At 36.6% G+C, this 19,395-nt stretch overlaps 1 protein-coding gene across 3 annotated transcripts in view; it reads right to left on the reverse strand.

Moving 5' to 3' along the window:
• The window catches only part of Klp64D (kinesin-like protein 64D), a 46,004-nt gene extending 26,855 nt beyond the window's left edge, over positions 1-19,149 (reverse strand). Inside the window, exons 1-8 of one of the 3 annotated variants that reach the window (XM_083119206.1) lie at positions 19,028-19,147; positions 13,319-13,433; positions 11,551-11,754; positions 10,878-11,083; positions 9,760-9,950; positions 2,973-3,112; positions 2,154-2,351; positions 481-664 (exon numbers count right to left, since the gene is read on the reverse strand). In XM_083119206.1, coding sequence (XP_082975332.1) covers positions 481-664; positions 2,154-2,351; positions 2,973-3,112; positions 9,760-9,950; positions 10,878-11,083; positions 11,551-11,754; positions 13,319-13,387 — 1,192 coding nt within the window. In that variant the 5' untranslated portion in view covers positions 13,388-13,433; positions 19,028-19,147. Of the gene's footprint in view, positions 1-480; positions 665-2,153; positions 2,352-2,972; positions 3,113-9,759; positions 9,951-10,877; positions 11,084-11,550; positions 11,755-13,318; positions 13,434-18,846; positions 18,868-19,027 lie in introns of those variants that run through there. The other 2 variants (XM_083119207.1, XM_083119208.1) reach the window with 2 other exon arrangements.
• Between the last annotated feature and the right edge of the window lie 246 nt (positions 19,150-19,395).

A 19,395-nucleotide genomic window follows, 5' to 3' on the forward strand; every position in this document is an offset into this window, starting at 1 on the left:
TGACACACTTCAAGACTCATGTAGCAAATAAAAAAACATTTACATTATCTGAGCCAAATGTAAAAAAAGACAAAAATAAGTCTTGGTACATAAGCTGTACCATGTCATATTTGGTGCAAATACCAGTTGGTACAGCATACAGTATGTGCCAAGCAATGCTGGTGACTATATCCAAAAGTAGTTTTTGCTGTAAGGATTCTGACCATAATAAATTTATGGCAAATATATGCACCCCCCTGCCCCACTCCTTTCCTCCAGTAACATCAGAAATAGCCTCCCCAAAAGGCACTGCAAAGTGATTCGGAGCCCACTTTAAGCTCAAGGTCCAGTCCATAAATTTGACTTAAAGCAAGCAAATGGCAGAATTACAAACTCATATATCTTTTTATATGTCAAAACTATCAGCAATTTCATGCATAAAGTGATAGTAATTGATCGCGTTCTATAATATTAGACTGTCAAACATTAAGTTATACACACCAGTGCCAGTATCAGCCAGCTTTTTCTTCAGTTCTGCAATTTCTTGCTGGAACTGACGTAGAAGTGCATCCTTAGGATCTTCATTAACTCTCGCTCTATTCTTGATACTCTTGGCTCTGTTGGCATACCTCAGTGTGCTTATTGTTTCATCATAATTGTAATCTGCAGGTCCAACGTTTGCACACTGAAAAAAGCAACAGACATATTAGATTGGAGTATGTGATTACAAAATCAGGTATAAAAATGCCATTATTTTCCCCCATGATAATCTTGCAAATAATAATTTCTACTCAAACAATAGCTTGCACCTAGTACAAACACGATAATAAGTAATTATAATATGTTTTTGCCACATGTTTGTTAAGTTAACATTTCAACTGTTTCAAACAATCTTGATCAGGTGGATCTGACCTGACTTGATCTAAGTCTGATGGATTCTTTTGTCTTCTTCTTTTCACCCCTCCTTTTTTTTGATTTTCCTCTTCCTTATTTGTCTAGCTTGCATGTATCAACAACTTTAAGTATTGCGTACCATACATTCATTCCTTTATCTACAAACATAAGAAATTCTAGCAAGAAATAATTTGAAAGACTTTGATTGATTGATTTAGTTTATTTTACTTCGCTTTTCTGCCACTTTTGGCTAATCACGAAGATGGGAATGAGTGATGAAATGATGAAGAAATACACTAGACTCTCGCTAATCTGGCCCTCAATAGTCCGCCCTCTCAGTAGTTTGGCCCACATCCGGCCTGTAGTCACTCAAGCAGAAATGACGTGCACAACAATGAATTATCGTGTTCCACAATGTAGTTAGTTAAAAATGTTAAACAATGCTATACATACATACAGTATTTGAAATTGTGACTTTCTTACAGTAAAGTTCAGTACATACTATGGCTTCTAAAAGGAAACACATAACGTACAGCCTGTATAGTCCCTATGTGTTTAAACTACATAGTAGTACATAATTTCTCCGGCACCCATATGTGCAAGGAATGGCCGGATTAGCGAGAGTCTAGTGTACTCACAGACAACACCCATGCCCATGCTGTAATTCGAACCTGGAACCTCAGGAATCATAGCACGATGTGATAATTACTCTGTGACTGAGGCAGACAGTTTGAAAAACTTTGTTTTAAGTCCACTTTACACATATGTGGGCTAATATGGGCCAACACACAGACACCCTCTATCAATTCATATTCATTCATTACAACATAATCAAATGATTAGTACTTTTGGTGCAAGTGGTCCCAATTTTGATTCTTGGAGAAACCAGAAAACTTTGATCCAGCATTAAGAGGACAATCGTGAAGCTAATTGCAAAGAATTGCAAGAAATCAGAGAGAATGCCAAAGAAAGCAGTATATCACTCAATAAAAAGTTTCTTTGTAAGTCTTGATCCTCAAGCACTGCTGCATCACAGTGTTTGGTCTAGTTACAGAGGCCTTTAAAATTCATTCAAGTAACCGTACGTCTTTCATTTTAGCTATTTTACCGATTTATATAACTTCTCAGCTAAAGATATTTTATCAGTGCTCGAAGTGAGGGGGGATGGTATCCACCCAGCTAGCACAATTTTCACAAAGCATCCCCCAGCTACTAGCAATTTCCACCTCAAGCGCTGGATAGTATCACAGCAAATCGTTGAGGAAAGACTGCTCACTCACCATAACCGTTTTTGCATTTCCTCCAAGCGAATCCTGAAGCAATCGTGTCAACTTTGAGTTTCTATATGGAATGTGCGTGCTCTTTCCATCCACCAAAGCAGATATTACATTTCCTAAGGTCGATAGGGACAGGTTGATCTTTGTAGCTTCCTTTAATCTTTGACCTGTTGCTCCTGTTTTACTCTGTCTTTCTGATCCCTGAAATTAGATTGTTAAATATACTTTACAGGGCATGACAAAGATGGCTTTAACATTCAATAAAAACATTTACGTAAGAAGTAAAACAGTTGTCTTTACTGGAAATGATACAGATACCAATGCTTATATGTTTAACGATTCCCATTAATACCAATACATATACTTGAAAATTGTAATAATTCAAAGTACTTCACAATAATTACAAAGTTTAATACATGAATATTCCTTCTTCTACACTTTGCTTTAAAATACTGTATTCATAATTTGACATAAGACATTCATTTAATCACAAAATTCTTATCTCTCCACAATATTGTTGTAAGAATAAGATAAGAAAAATTACATTATTTTCCATAATTTCCATGATATTTAGACTACATAAAAGTGCCATATGACATTTTTGCAGACTCCATGAGACACAAGACTCTGGAAAAGTATTGGCTAGTAATAAATTTGAACTAATACATTTTGATACCAAAACCATTGGCATTGGCTGATTCCAGAAATGCCAGATGGAACCTTTGCTCTGGTGATAGTGCACATGCAAAATCACAAATGTTAAATTATATTGTTTCTAATCAGATACACAAACATTATTGGCAATGAAATCAATAAACCTACGGCCAAATCCACCAAGTGCAGTTTTCCCATTATAACATGCTGTTGACCATCTGATCCCCTCTCGCTGCTCTCAATAGTAATAGTGAAGATAGCATGAGATCGGGAGCTGTGTGCATTCATATTCGTCGATCCAACTGCCCCTGTAATAAAATTTAAGTTATCAATCCCGATGAATTTCTACAAAAATACAAAGCACACATCCTACACCAGTAAGGAAAAAAGGCAAAGATCTGAGAGAAATTTTAAATGATAACTGGATATGTTTTAAGTATACCAGTAGAAATGGAACCAAACTGCAGATTTTACATGTTAATTGCCAGAACTCTTGCTGCCAAGAGTGAGGAAACATCATGCAGCATAACATTTTTTACAACCACATTGAGCAGCAACAATGAGAACTATTGTTCTCTAAGAGATAATTTAGGAACTTTTTTGCATTAATAAGATAACACATTGCAATTTCTAGATTACACACAAAAGTTCTTACATCAAGAAAATGGGTGGATTTACATGGTGGTGCAAAAAGTACTGACATATTTTAAATCAAAACTTTAGTGCTTTAACTACTGCTTATTACAAAATGAAGTTAAAAATACATGTAAAGATGCATAGATTATGTAAGGATCATTTCTAGTGCCACTAGGCCTCTGCACCAGCAATGACTTTTTCAAAAATTTCTCTCTTTTTAAAAAAAACTGCTATGATATTCCGATCTTGAAAAATTACACATATTGAGAATTCCTTCTACGTCCCACACCGTGGCCGTCCAGTCCAAAATGTCAGGCTTTCGGCTCCAACAATGGGACAAGTTCAACGAGTCTCCCGGGGTAAAGTGTAACAACTTTTCTCCTCAGTTTTCGGCATGTGTATGGGACTGGTGGCCACCCACCATTGTGAGGACATTGGGGAGCTACGAATGAGTAGAATAACCCAGTCATGGGGGTTCCTCGTGCTAACCACACGTCACCCCTTAACTGGTTGAATGATTCCCCCCCCCCCTCTGCTGAGGCATGTGGGAGTGAGGCTGGCAGTCGGTAGGTAGGCCCTGGCCCTCATGAGCTGTTGCACCACAGGTTATTATTATTTTTATAGAATTTCTTCTAGAGTATTCACACAGATCTTTATGTACTTTGCTTTCACTTTATTATTTTCAAAATAAACTGCACAAAGATTCACTTCAATATAATAGAAGACATTCTAAAAAGGTAAATGTTTAAAATTGGAAATTAGAGTTTAAAATGTACCAGTTTTAGAGAAATTTTAACTTTGGTGATGTAGGTTGATGACCAAGTGACACTTGAAAAATAACATCCACAAGATGGCTTGAAAAGTAAAAATAACCCAAAATAACCCCAAGTGTCCTGAACAGAACCAGTGAGCCTCCACTTTAACCAACTTAGAACTGAACTACATTTGGCAACTTTACTACCACAGTAACCAATGATTTCACCCCTCCTCCTGTGCAATGAAAGGGCAAACTTAATCATTCTTCTTTAAATAAGATGATCTTGATAGGACATGCATATGCTTCACAAACAGGCCTCCCCAATGACATAGTGATAATGCTGTCACCTCGAAATTGAAGGGGTCTTGGTTTGAATGCCAGTGGAGGCACACTGAGTGTTTCGCATCCCAATTTAAACTCCCAAGTTCAGCACTGTTTAGCATATCTAAGACTAAAACAAAAATAAGTTCTTGGTAATTCTCTGCCAATACAGGCACTAAGGAATATCTGTCTTTCTATAATATAAAATAAATCTGAATTCTTTATTTCTGGAACTAAGCTGACATCAGTGCACACACCATTATTAACTCCTGCGAGCATGCTAAATATGTACACTAGTGACAGAAAGTTTAGACTCATCTGTAAAAATTTGTAATTCACTGAAAGTAAAGTTTAAAATGTGACAACAGTTGACACTACTGTGCTGGAATTTCACTATTGATATTTATAGAATGTTTTAAAAGCTGTTTTGATATGTCTTGGAAATTTTAATCTATTTATCGGTTGATGTTTATGTAATATCAGTGTGCAGTCCTCTTCTATAAACTTTTTTCTCTGTTATCGGTATGCTCTTAACAAGTTCTCACTGTCTTTTAATGCATTCTCGCTATGTTAATATTCAACGTTGCAATGATATTACTGATTGTGAGTGGTTGCATCAGCCTACTGACGAGTTATTGTGGGGTCAGTGGTACTTATACCAGAAGTGATTGTGTGTAATTTTAACCTACAGTACCTGCTAGTGTTTTGCTATTTGTATTTGAACCTTGTGAAGTATTAGTGCCCAATTGGACGTAAAGGCGGGAACAAGTTTGCATTTACCAGCAACTATGGGGAAAAGGCTAATATAAGCCAAGAAATTAGGGCCAAGGCATGTGCATATAAGGAAATTGGATGGTCAAACCGACAAATAGCAAAACAATTAAACATTTCCGAATGCAGTGTCTGTGGAGCAGTTATACAAAGAGAGGAAACTGTCAGTCATGAGGATCGGCCATGCTGTGGGCATCAAAGGAAGACATCTATTGTCAAGGACAACCACATTGTCATCCTCAGTAAGCGTGACAGAAGGCGTTCGGCAGTGGACATATGCGCAGAAATAAATAAAACAAGAAAGCAACCAGTGTCTGTTACAACAGTGAAAAGTCGTCTGCGGGCAGCTGGATTATTTGGTCGAGTAGCAGTTTGTAAACCATTGTAGAAAGCCGTACACAAGCGTAAAAGACTGGAGTGGGCCAAAGATCATGCTAACTGGACGGATGAATCAAAATATGAAAAATGTGGTTTTAACCGCCGCCAATACATTTGTTGCCTCCCTGGAGAAAGAGTTTTGGAAGCTTGTATTATTCCAAAAGTGAAGCATGGAGGAGGAAGTGTCATGGTATGGGGATGTTTTGGTAACAATATGGTTGATGATTTAGTGAAAGTGCAAGGAACACTGGAACAGAAACAGTATCATCATATTCTTTCATGCAATGCTGTACCATCCGGGACAATATTAATTGGTCGAGGATTTGTTCTACAACAGGATAATGATCCTAAACACACATCAAAATTGTGTAAGCAATATGTCGCAGGAAAGGAAGACGAAGGAGCAATGATTTGGCCTCCCCAATCACCTGATTTGTCACCAATTGAGCTATTGTGGGAGGAACTTGACAGGAAGGCAAAAGCAAGGACCCCAACCTCTGTGGAGGAGCTGTTGCAGTGTCTACTAGAAGCCTGGGAAGGTATGAAAACAGACACATTAGAAAAACTCGCAGGAAGAATGCCACGCATACGTAAAGCTGTCATTAAATCAAGGGGAGGAACATTGACGAACAGGCAGTGTGATGAAAATGAATTTTGATGCCTTTTTTTTAACATTTTTAACTTTTTGTGAAAAATTGGTGTCTTCTATATAGTGTTATATGTAGGTTGGTGTGTAACATACCCATACAAGTTCAAATATATGCACTATGATCAGAGCTAGGAATTTTAGGTGCAAAAATTTGCCAATAAAGGTGCAAAAAAGGTGCCAATTTTTGTACAAAAAAGGTGCTAAAATAGGTGCTAATTTTCAGATGTAAAATTTATTGTGAGCAGTGCATACATATATGATTCAACTTGTCTGGATAAACACATAGAATATTTTCTGGTTTTAAATTGTTTACTATAACTAAGCAAAGAAAATTCTCTGATACATTAGAAAGCAACATAAAGGAAAACATGCTTCTTCTTACTTGCTTAGAATTAGTCATCTAGAAAATTGTTAAAATAGATTACATTCAAAATTTCTATGTTCTTCTGAGTGAGGCTACATCTGCGGTCACTAAGCAGATACAAGTGGTGCGTATTTCGTTTTCAACTGGTAATCCACATCCTTGTTGGTTGCGACTTCTTGAACATCAGGGTTTTTGGCTAAACTTTGTTCTAACTTCTCTTTCCCGACCCCTTGCAGCTCTCGTTGCACAGCCATCAAAACAGCCCACTGCTCCTCCAGTTTTGTGATTGCAGTAGTAAGGAAAGAGAAGCCATGTGCAATATAGAGTTCATCTTGCAATTCCTGTTTTAAGTGCAAGTTTTTTGGCTTTTTCTACAGCTGAGGAATCACTAGGCAAAGCATCTAAAAATTTCGATATTGTATGGAAATGATTGCAAATAAACACTGCAGCTTTTAACCATGTACCCCATCTAGTGAGAATGGGAGAGGGTGGTAGTGGAAGTTTCGTAATTTCTACGTACATCTGTATTCTAGAAGGAGCCTTTTTCAGAATTTTCTTAATGCTAGAAACAAATTCGTTCACATATGTATATTCATCTTTAAGAGCTTCACAAACTCGATGGAAAGCATGAACAATGCAGGTCACATGTTTTAAGTTGGGATACATATTCTTCAGATTAGAAGAATAAATGCAGCTAACATGTAAGATGCTTGGTTGAAGAACTAACCACACACTATCATATTTTACGCCCTCGGGCCACAATACAAAACATGCATCATTGATACTTTGCATTACACTAGCATTATCTGTTTTTCCGAGAAAATAAGTTTTTAAAAGCATGGGTTTCACTTGATGTCCACTGAGAGGTGCTACTAAAATGTTCAAAATGTACCAGTTTTGTCTATCTGTGGTTTCATCTAGTATGAAATAGACTGGATGGTCAGCTACTACTTGCCTGATCTGCGAGATTTTAGCTTCATAAAGAGGTTGAAGGTAAGATTTCCTTAAGGTGCTCTCATCTGGAACTGACTTCCCAGTATATTTTTGCAAATATGATTTCATGACAGGATTGTTAAATTTCGAAAGAGATATTTCACATGCTATAATTGTCCTTGCTGACTCACTGAAAAATTCATTTGTATTTCCGGAACTCGAAGATGCAAGTGCCTCACCAATGAATTGCTGTCGCCTCCCACCTTTACCATCTCGTAGTTCTTTATTCCTGACGTGCTTCCCACTTTGTAGATGCTGCACAACCCAAGTGCGTTGGTGTTTGTCATCTACAACAATAGGAATATCACACACATCGCACCTCAGAACAGATCCATCACTCTGAATGCCGTCACCGCTAAACTGTTTAACAATGTCCTGCAGTTTCCCAACATTTACTGTATGTTTTGGCATGGTGAACAAGCAAATCCGATGCATCGATCAGTCGATCACAGACTGCAGTTACCTTGCTAGCTGAGACGGGAGAAGGTAACAAAAACAAAACAGCTTTCCTACAACAATTCGTAAACAGTACAGCATAGGACAAAAAGAGCACAACTTCTAGCAATTGTAACGTGTCATTGTTGGCACTGTTTAAAGTCCGTGCGCTTACTACATTAACGTCCAAGAACTGAAGAAAGCCGATTCATTGTTGTGCGGTAAACAAGAATCGCGTGCCAAGAAGCCGTGCCTCAAATGTGGGTGGGGTTAAACAGCGCGCGAGTTGTATTTAAAAGAAATGATAAAGATGCAAAAAGGGCGAAAAGGTGCAAAAGGTTCTGAGATTGTGAAAAAGGTGGAAAAGGTTCTGAGATTGTGAAAAAGGTGCAAAAAGGTGCAACCAAAACATCATGAGTAGAGTTCAATACATGCTTATTTTGGGGATGAGTCACTTTTTTACCCATTTTTACACAAAAAAATTTAAGGTGCAGCACCTAAAATTCCTAGCTCTAACTATGATGGCTGGTTTCAACTAATAGCATTTTATTTTCATTTAAACAATAAATTCCATAGGTGAGTTTAAACTTTCTGCCGCTAGTGTATGTTAAATATGCACATTACATGCTAACATATAGGTTATAACAGGGCACTTACTACATCAATATTGTTATAAAATATTTTTTGACTCATTTAAGTAGTTATTTTAGACCCACGAGTGTTGCGATGTTAAATGATAAACTCTAATTTCATGTTTTAAGAGTATAATTCGTATTTTGCATAATTTTGTGATAGTAGTAAAATGTACTTCACACCTTTCAAAAATCTAATTTAATTTAAGATTGCAGTGTATAACCTCACATTTAGCATTTCCGTCAAAAAATAAATATGCTTATATACGTATTTACGTGACAAAAACAAACATCCCACATCTACAGTGGAATGTCAATTATACATGGTGTTCAGAAATTATTGGTAGATTTTGTAAGGCCATATTTTCACAAATAGTGAATGCATGATTCTACAATCATTTAAAAGAGGAATATTTTCCATTTCACACAAACCTTAAATGCATTTGTTGTGCATCCCATGTGTGACATGTCCAATCAGTACTCCCACTCTCGACAAATCTTCTCAAGCATGTCTTGTGTGACATTTCCAATGGGACTCAGTGTGCAATTTCTGCCTGTGGGGTTTCATCAAAGACAATGTTTACATTCCTTCACTTCCATATGCTGCCAGAATTGTGAAGGAGAATTGACATCGCCATCGAAATATTTTGTTGCACTGAGATCAGGTTAAGTTAAATGTGTAATACACAAAAATATAAAATCATGGTTCCACTGTATTGTGTGTGTGTACACATTTTCACCCCACACAGCAAGACAATCAGATACATTTTAAAATACACATTTTTATAAGTTAGAATCTTTTGTTGAAAATACTGAAATATTTTTTTTTTATCATCATTTACAAGTTGAATATATGAATTTAAAAAGCATAATCTCAGATGATCTGTTTCCAGCTCATAATAAAACAAACGAATGATCATGAAATTACACCAATAGAAGGGACTCGCATTAGGAATATTCAGATGAAATTCTGAATTGACCGACCACCATGCCTGAATTTAAAAATGAATCCTACTTACTGTTCTTGTTGCCAACAGTCATGATTCTATCCATGTCATCAGCATTGTTCACAACATAACTTGACAAATCTTTGACATAAACACCAATGTCAGGCCGTTCTTTCACGTCATAATTTTTGGTCTGATCCTTTCCAAGCAGATCCCGGACTTCTTCATTATATATTTCAAGGTATGAAACTCGAACTAGAAACCTGCAACAAATATAAACGTGTACCGTTTGCATTGTAGAAGCATTTAAACACACTTTTTGATGTAACATTTCGGGAGAAAAACACACTCCCTTCATTAAACGTTTATTCATAGTTTGATCAATTTTACAGTTATAACAACATGATATATTTAACAAAAAATCTAAAAGAAGTAGTTTTACAATTAATCTTGTCAGTAATGTTACACTGCTTAAACCTAATGACTCAACTATGAAACCAGCAACCATTTTTCCAACTGAAGATCTTATAAAATTTTCATGAAGAAAACCAAATGTCATCAGGTAATTCAAAATCATTATCCATTCTACAAAGTTTCTTAATTTCTTCGGTTGGATTGAATTTCAAAGATAGCAGCTTACCTCACTATAAAAGGTTGCTCACAAGTAAGCTTTGTGGTGTGTTGTAAAAACACTGGCACCCTACAATATTACTATTATTATTAGCAGAGAAATAGATATAGGGGTTATTCCAGAGTAAATAAATCAGTTAATTATAAAATCACTTTGTCACATAATATTGTTGCAAAAGTGATAAAAAAATCTCCATTTTTGCATTTCCAAGGGAATGTGCTGGCTATTAACAGCAAGTGTGTTTTACTAAATAATACAATAAAAGTTTCTTGTAGTGACTTTCTCTTGTTCTGATTCTCCAGAAGCGTGCATCTGACTTCCGCATGGTAATGCGGAAGACCTGAGTTCGATTCCCAAAGTGGGCGATATCAAGTGGGAATTATTCCAACATCACCTATATGAAGGGCCGAGATTGTGAATGTATGGAGCCCTACCTCCACATCCTCCACATGTCATCAATGCATGTTGTAATGTGAAACTTTAAATATAGTGATTACAAATTAATGCCACCCCAGCCAGAGGCACGAAACTGCAAAGGATGATGATGATTGCAACTTACTTCTTGTTACCTTCCGACTTGGCAATGAACCCAAATATATGGGCAAAAGAATTTGGAATAATTCCTTTGAGTTCAGGCACATTGCGATCTCCTTCCATGGTGAAGGTTTTCCCGGTTCCTGTTTGCCCATAGGCAAATATTGTTCCATTGTAACCTTGGAGCACCTTCTCCACAATTGGCCGGGCCGTCTGATTGTAAACATCAACCTAAGAGGAAAATAAATAGTTATTGAAATTCGCAAGAAACGAAACTCAAAGTTTATGAAAAAAAAACTCATAATGATTTCATGCACACTAGTGATGAGGGTTCATGAATTGGTTTAATAAGTGCTGATGGACGACTCCATATCACAGAGAGTTTTATTGTAGTCTCAGAAAATATTCAGCAAAGAAATTTGTAGAAATTATACATCTTGACACATATAACAGTATGGCCAAGCATGGTGGCCATGCCTTTGTTGTCACGGTCATGTGATTCTTACAGTGTACGATAAATATGGCTTCACTGTCCATTGTATGTGGCAAGATGTATAAAAAAATGTGCAATACAATAAGAATTATATAAATTCATAGGGTTTTTATTGTAGTTCTGACACATATTTCTACACTCTGCATTTAACAGCATATTACCTTAACCACTCCACCATGAAAGCAGGAGCACAATAGACACTTACTTGCTTACAATCTGTTCCAAACACCAAATCAAATGTGAACACTTTAGGTGGTTCCCCACTGGTTGCATTACAATTCTCAACAGATATTGTTCCATTCAGTTCATCAACTTCCACAATATTCACATATCCCCCTGATATCTCCTTTTCATTTAGTGGACGAACTCTCACAACCACCCGCACATTCTCCACTTCACCGGTTGATTCCTAGAAAAGAAAAGAAAACATGACTTTCACAAATATTAAGATAGTTTTGGGGCACACATTCAAAAACTGTTGTTCAGACCCAAAAAAGTTTCATCCATGAATTGTCTGAAATTAAGAGAGCCAAACATTGGCACTTGTCCCGCTTCCATTTCTTAATTCTTGAAGTGATATCCAGATACACACACAGGACAACTCCTACATTCTAAATACCACCTTGCTATTTGTCACTTCTGGTTTGGTTATCTATCATTTAAAAGCAAGCCACCTGTTATGAAGTTATACACTCCTCCTGTGACTTCCTGATGGTACAGTGGCAACACTGCTGCTTTGTAACTACTGGATCCTGAGTTTCATCCATGGTCCTACTTGAACACATGAAAAATTAAATTTAATGCATGTGTTTATATCATATTTTTATCATGGCAATCATGGGAAGTGCTTCTCTTTTGTTTAAATCTCAGCAACTATAGAAACTACAAACATAAAATTTTGTTTATCTACCTCTAAGATTTAACAGTAGTTTGACTAGTGCTCGTAGTGGTAAATGTTAGCTGGGGGATGTTTGGTGTGCCTTGGTGTTAGCTGGGGGAATGCTCCTATGCTTTAACATGGTAACAATGAGACAGCTAGGGCGATGCTTTGCAAAAATTATATTTCAATCAAATTAATTTTTTTAGGTTACATATTAAACAGCATTGGGAGGTATGGTTGGTTCAGTTAGTATGGTGCCTGACTGCCACATGGGTGTTCTAAGGTAGGAATTTCCCCAGCCTTGTCCCTGCATAAAGCAGCTTTAGTGCAACCCACACTTCCAAACAAATGGGTACCTACGGGCAAATCAAGGGACTAGAGGTGGCAGGAGAATTGTGATGATCACATCACCTCCCAAAAAAGACAAGTTAATGTCAGGCTTTCATTTTATTATTCATGTGACCCGAGGTGGCTGGAGAATGGTGATCATCACATCACCTTCCCCCCCCCTTTCCAAGGCATGTAAATTTCAAGCTTTCGTTTTATTATGACCTGAGGAAACTCTCTGCAGCTTATTTAGGATTCCTGCTTACCACTATGGGAGCAAAGGGTAATTCATTTCAGTGACATGGAGGTATGTTGCAGACTTGAATTAATGTACAGCCTCAATGGCATTGTATATTGGAAATTCTGCACAGATTTAAAACTACACAATTCCAACAACTTCCCCCTCATTTCATTTTCCATTATCTACACTATTAATGGAGTTGTCCTACAGTGCGAAACTTTTGAATCACCCTGTAATAAATTCGATAATTCTTTCATTATTTTCATCATTACACTACCACTAAATAGAAGTGTATCAATAGTAATTAAAAGGAAAGCTACATAATATATTTTACTGCAACTATGGCTAACAAATTTTACTACAGCACCACCAATAGTAATAGTAGGTCATTACTTCTAATCACTGCTAGCAAGCATGAAGTAACTCTCTGACATGCCTAGCAATGTGCATGTTTAATGTAATAATAGTCTTTCAAGCAATAGAACATGATGCATAGAAGTGTCTTGAATGTTTCATCATCATTACCTTTTGCTTTCCCTTACTTTCTTCTACACCTTCTCCACTGTAATCATCAAATTTTTGAACGACTTCCATCACAACAAATAATATTAGAATAATATTAACAAATTGGATTAATTTTCTGAAAGTAAAGAAAGTTATAGGAAAATTTAGCAAGTTTGGCAGTGTGTGTGTGTACACATTTCACCTACAGTAATTACCATGACTGCATGTGTCAAGATGGAAGCATGTAGACTTTATTTCAAAGTAAGATTTGAGATTTAGTAGTGAGAAGTTCCTATTATGCTCCCATTGGTAACGGTTCTGAATGTTAAATGGTTTTCCCAAATTTTGTAGAAGTACTAGGAAGTGTTTTAGAACAGTGTAAATAATTGTGGAAGTGGGAGTAAGTTTGAAGCTTGGAGAAACTAATTAACACAGTTAAAAGTTTCACTAAGTATCATTTGCCAGAGGAAATATGATTTGAAAAGTAGCTGACACCAGCATCCATGCTTCCCAGCAAGCTGCCTTTCTTGGTTTACGATCATCTCAGGTATGAACTACTGAGGCTTAAAGGAGGTGTCATGCTTCAGACCAGATATCACATGATCAGCTGCTTCAAGCACATAGGGGTGTTAATTTAATGCTAACAGCACTAAACGTGACATGCCTAACCTAACAATGAAAGCAGTTCGCAACGTCACGTGGCACAGTTAACAGCAGCAGTCATATCGAAGACAGCAGTAATGAATGGAAGCTCCAAAGATGCATATGGGAATATATGACAGGGGAAGTGTTTCTCCACTAAACATGTATTAAATAATCACTATGCCAGTGAAGTATGCATATAAAGACATGAATAGGTATCGGACCATGTTAAAAGTATGTGTGTGTAATTACAATGATTAGTTTGAAATTAAACAATTGGAACTTAGACCCTCCTATTTCCTCCTTTCTAACAATTAAGTATTCCTCATAAGTGGTAATGAGTTTGTAAAGTACAATGACCCAATACCAGTATTCACTTTGAAAAATACATACAAAGGAAAAAAATATCTTTATGTAGATCCTGCACATTGCCCATGTTCACACAAAGAATAAGTGGTGTGGTTGGCATATCCCAGCCTCCATAATCCATTTGGGCAGACATATGGCCACACCACACTGAAATGTTAGCATTTTCTGAGACAAATTGATTTGTGTTTAAAATTATCAGTGTGTCAGCACAATGACTATTTGCATCTGGCACACACATTAGGAGGACAGACTTCTTAAAGAGAAACAAAATAGACTAAAAAAAAGTATATGATTTTTTTATAATTCATCCATTCATTTATTACAACTACAGAAGAGTAAAGCCCCTCATTAACAACTAAAAATTGTTCTGACTGTGTAATTCTGGTATCACTATGACACACACATTTTCTATATGAAATCTAAAGTTCGCCCAGCCAAAGAATAGACTTGAGGAAACCCAGACTTTTCACCTCCAGTTCATGGGGGGAAAAGCAGTGTTGCTACCGGTTGCTACACACCTGATTTTTGTCCAGTCGTACACGACACCTCTTCCTGTCAAGGAGAGGCAGGGAATCGGAGACCCATTCGCTTGCTACGTGGCGGCAACTATTAGGTTTCGCCGTGCTGGCTCTGATTAGGGTGCCACCTGTTTCGAAAACGACCCAAAACGAAAAATTTGGCAATGCAGAACACCATGAGAATTTCCCCTCACCACGGCAACTGGACAAAGCCAATTGGTTCATGTGACCCTCCATGGCTTTTGACAGAAAAGACAAAAAATAAAAGAATGTCCAAGTCCATTCCTTGGCCGGAACCACTGTATACAGGTACATGCATATCAAGGGTACATAAATACAGGATGCTCGGTCAGCATGGCACCTGAAAATTTTCATCTGGCACCTAAATTTCCAAATTCAGATCTAATTTTTTCTTAATATTTCTAGTTCACTTATGGAAATTTCCATTCTCTATTTTTTTTTAAATAACTAGTACAGAATGTGTTTTTTAAAATGTATGTTTGTTTTCTGTATCATGCTAAATCAGAATAATAGACATGACATTATATACTTTTCTCACTGAAAAAAAATGAGTGGCACCTAATTTATTGTAGTTTTGTCTACCCCTGATGCCTATAAACAGGTTTTGCTGCAACTTCTGGCTAGACCTGCTAATCCTCCTAGAATGACCGAGAAACTTCCGGAATCGACCTCACACTCCCAGTCTCAGAGGCAGACTTGGATATCTCTCGGAATGACGAGATTTTAGAGTGGATAAAAATCGTGACTTTTATTTTTTAAAAAATAATCTTTTTATTTAAACCTATTTTTTTAAAAAAAAAACTGAAAATTACTGGTGTGGTTTTTTGCACCATACATATAGATAGCCTATGTATTTATTATAGAAAAGCTTTTTCTAGTAAACACCTCTGTAAAATATTGAACAGTTTGATTAAAGCAAATAAAAAAATTATGTCAATATACATTTTTCTGTTTCTGATACTACATATATGGACCAACTATGGAAATATTTGGTGAGTGTGTTAATATAACTTTTCCTTCAGTGAAAATAAAACATTCTGGATGTAGCCTACTCTACAATTGTAACTTAAAATAATTTTTAAAAGTCTTTGTAGCTAAATTTTGGCAATTTTTTAATGACAGTGTGCAAAATATCAACTACCATGTTTATTTACAGATTAACATGATTAGTATTTTTTATATTTTTTTAATCAAAATGTTTGCTATTTTTGCCTATAAAAATATTTATTTTAAGTCAAGAGAATTTAAGTGTGTTTAGTTTACATATTAAGTTTTGTCTCGTATGAGCTTCACCCCATCAGTACATATATTTTTCTTCCTTTCTTAGAACCTAATAAACACTATTAAATGGTTACAAGATTAATGTACTTTCACCAAAAGTGATTCTGATATCTACAAAATGGTTATGTACATTATTTTATAAATTACTTATGTAAAGTGATTTAAATCACCCTGATTTAAATCAATCCACCTTGTGAGATTTAGTATTACATTTTTTTATCATTATTATCTATGAATTTGCCGAGAGATGAAATTGTTATTGCAAATCAAACAAGTCACTGTTTAAGTGGGAGGAGGGAGAAATAGAAAAATTAATTTAAACACATTGTTGCACTGAAGAATCTACACAAGAGCTGCAGAAAACAAAAACAAAGGAATTGTTGCATCAAAGCCTCGAGACTTCTTTATTTCGCACCTTACATACGTAAGTGCATTGCAGTGTTCGTGTTGATGTCATCGCTAGTTTGGAATCGGGAGAAAATTAGGCACCGTGGTCACATCCTACACCCTCGATTTCGAACACATTTCAAATATTTTCGTCAAAATATGAGTTTCTTCTAAAAAAAGGGTATTTCATAATAGCGCGGAAGGTAATTTTTTCACATCTACGTGCTACGAAACTTATGTTTTTGTAATATTAAAATTCCTTGCGTATGTAACGTCAACATGGTTTTTGACTTGTGGGATGGGATAATTTGAGACTTGTTACAACCGGAAGGGGAGGGTACTATTCTGTGGAAATTGACAACAAAGACATTTAACATATGACTTAACTTTGACCCACAATTCAGTGTCTGGCCTTGGGATACAGAGGTAAGTTACCTTCTGAGGTTGAATTTTTTGGTAAAAATAGTGATCGGCAGGTGACTCCGGCCAGTTTCTAGCCAGACCGGAGCGAAGCCGATGCGGCACCACGGTAGCAGTAGAAGGCGGTGTGGGTTAATTACCCCAGGGGTGGAGCCTGGAATCGGTGGGAAATTAGGAGCCAGCAATTTTTATGAAATTTCTTGGGGTATATCCATTGGTATGGGTGCAACTAAACTAACATGGCCGCAAGTACAGTTCCATCTCGCAACTTCAAATGGCTACATCTCAACTTTAAACGACTGTACAGTCGTAAATACTTGTTTCCGCCCTCCAAAATTTTGTTCTTCAGAATTTGCAACACACAATCTTCATAAAAAAAAATCCTTGCAAAATCGAGGGTGCAGGACTCGAAAATTATTACATGCTCAAAGATGCATGAAAAAGTTATTTCGATTGATTACAGAAAAAGAGTGAGTTTGAAGCAGAATGTAGAGGCTGTATAAATAAGTTGGTAACAGTTTGTTATAACGGAGACACATTTCTTCATTTTTACAGAAGAAACTACTTACGGAAATGAGTTTCTCCAAGCTTTCCAATGTTCGTGGAGATATTTTCTTTCATCGTGGAATCTATTTGACCGGCAAATCATATATTTTTCAAGAGAAATATCCCACCGATGCACAATTGCCATGCTTCCCGTACGTGAGCTGCATGCTCTGCACGTTCGATGACGTAACACACTGTTGCCTAACCCAACCTAACCTAACCTTATGGAAATGGTTCATGGTGCTATCCATCAGCTACCCAGGCTATTGTCAGCTACCCGTGCATAATGTATAATTTCCATCTGTGACGAACACGATAGTAGGTATTTTTCGGTGAAGAAAGTTGAAACACTGCATATCCACAATGTGAGTCAAGATGTGCCTGCCATATTGTGTGTTCCGGAAGCTAAGAAAGGAATAAAAAAAATCACTCTGTATGTGAAAAATTGTGTTTGTTTTCGTGTAAAAAGCATAATGGCACCTTGAACTATGTTCCACAATACACCAAATTTTAACTATGTTTGCCTAACCTAACCACGTGCCAATCGTTCGTGGCGCTAGCGCCAATGGTTCGTGGCGCTAGCGCCAATGGTTCGTGTGGCTAGCGTCAATGGTTCGCAATTTCTAGACATGACCGACAAATTTTAACTTCAGATTCGTGATTAGGAGGCCTCAATTAGTGAGTATGTCAAATATAAAGAAAATCGGCGAGGGGTCCGGTCATCTCAAGTCATACCAAATGCTTTTTCCCATGACATTAGAACACAAGGTTGCGATAAGTGAGACCCTTCATTTCGTGGAATTCGAGTTGATTTGTCTCTCCGGATTCCACCCACACACGCACAGTTTCTTTCATTATTTCAGACGAGGAATGCTTACAAGGTTAGGTTACGCCTGTTAGGTTGGGTTCCAATAGCATTGAAAAATGTTTTTCCTGCTACTAAAAGCAATGCATTTCTCTATTCGTTCGCGTCCATATTGTTTACGCACAGTTTCTTTCATTATTTCGACGAGGAACGCTAACAAGGTTAGGTTAGGTTCCATTAGCATAAATACGACAAATTATTATTCAGGCTAAGAGAACAGCATAAATACGACAAATTATTATTCAGGCTAAGAGAACTAAACCTAGCTACCCAACAACGTAGGCATTTTTTGCTTTCACTAGATTTGTGCAGGAATGTGCGCCACCATGTCACTTTTTCCTTCGAAGAGCGCCCAACCTGGATACGTATTTCTCGTTTTTTTTTAAAGAAAAAAAATTTCCGCACCTTCAAACTTACTTTTCCCGATTACTAACTACAAAACATTACCAAAAAATTATGAACCGCGTTCCTCCTAAGCAGGCCATATTCTGCAGTCTTACCATTTGCGATTCTGTCAAACAATAGAGGAGAGTGAAATTTTCATTAATGATTTCTTAATAGTTTTCTACGAATAGTGTTTCGTTCTTGGGACATCAGCGCAAATGTTTCCAAGTTGGTGAATGAACTATGCATACAAAATGCTTGAAGAAGAACATTAGATAATAAGAACTGCTTGCTTACCGGCATCTTTTTATTGTAGATGATAAATACCGATAAAATCACTCACTATTCAATGAAATTGAATGTCAAAATGTTATTCTTTCGCTCAGTTTGCTTTCTGTTTTGCTTAATTTCACAGGTTATAAAATTCCATTTGCTTCTTTTTCTTTCTTTTCTTTTCAACTACAGAACAATTGACAATCGCTCGTCTTGCTTGATACAAAAAAATTTTGGCCGAGTCTGAGATCAATTGACACTAATAGTAATTTTATATCAATAAATTAAATGCGAAAAATGTTATGAGTTGTATTCTAAATGGAATTCATCTGTTGGTTTATTATGTTATTATATTCGATTCGTGCTAGGTAGTGGTTGTGATATTTCACCAT

Source organism: Lepisma saccharinum, chromosome 3 (genome assembly GCF_977018435.1).
Source record: "Lepisma saccharinum chromosome 3, izLepSacc3.1, whole genome shotgun sequence".
NCBI classification, from domain to species: domain Eukaryota; kingdom Metazoa; phylum Arthropoda; class Insecta; order Zygentoma; family Lepismatidae; genus Lepisma; species Lepisma saccharinum.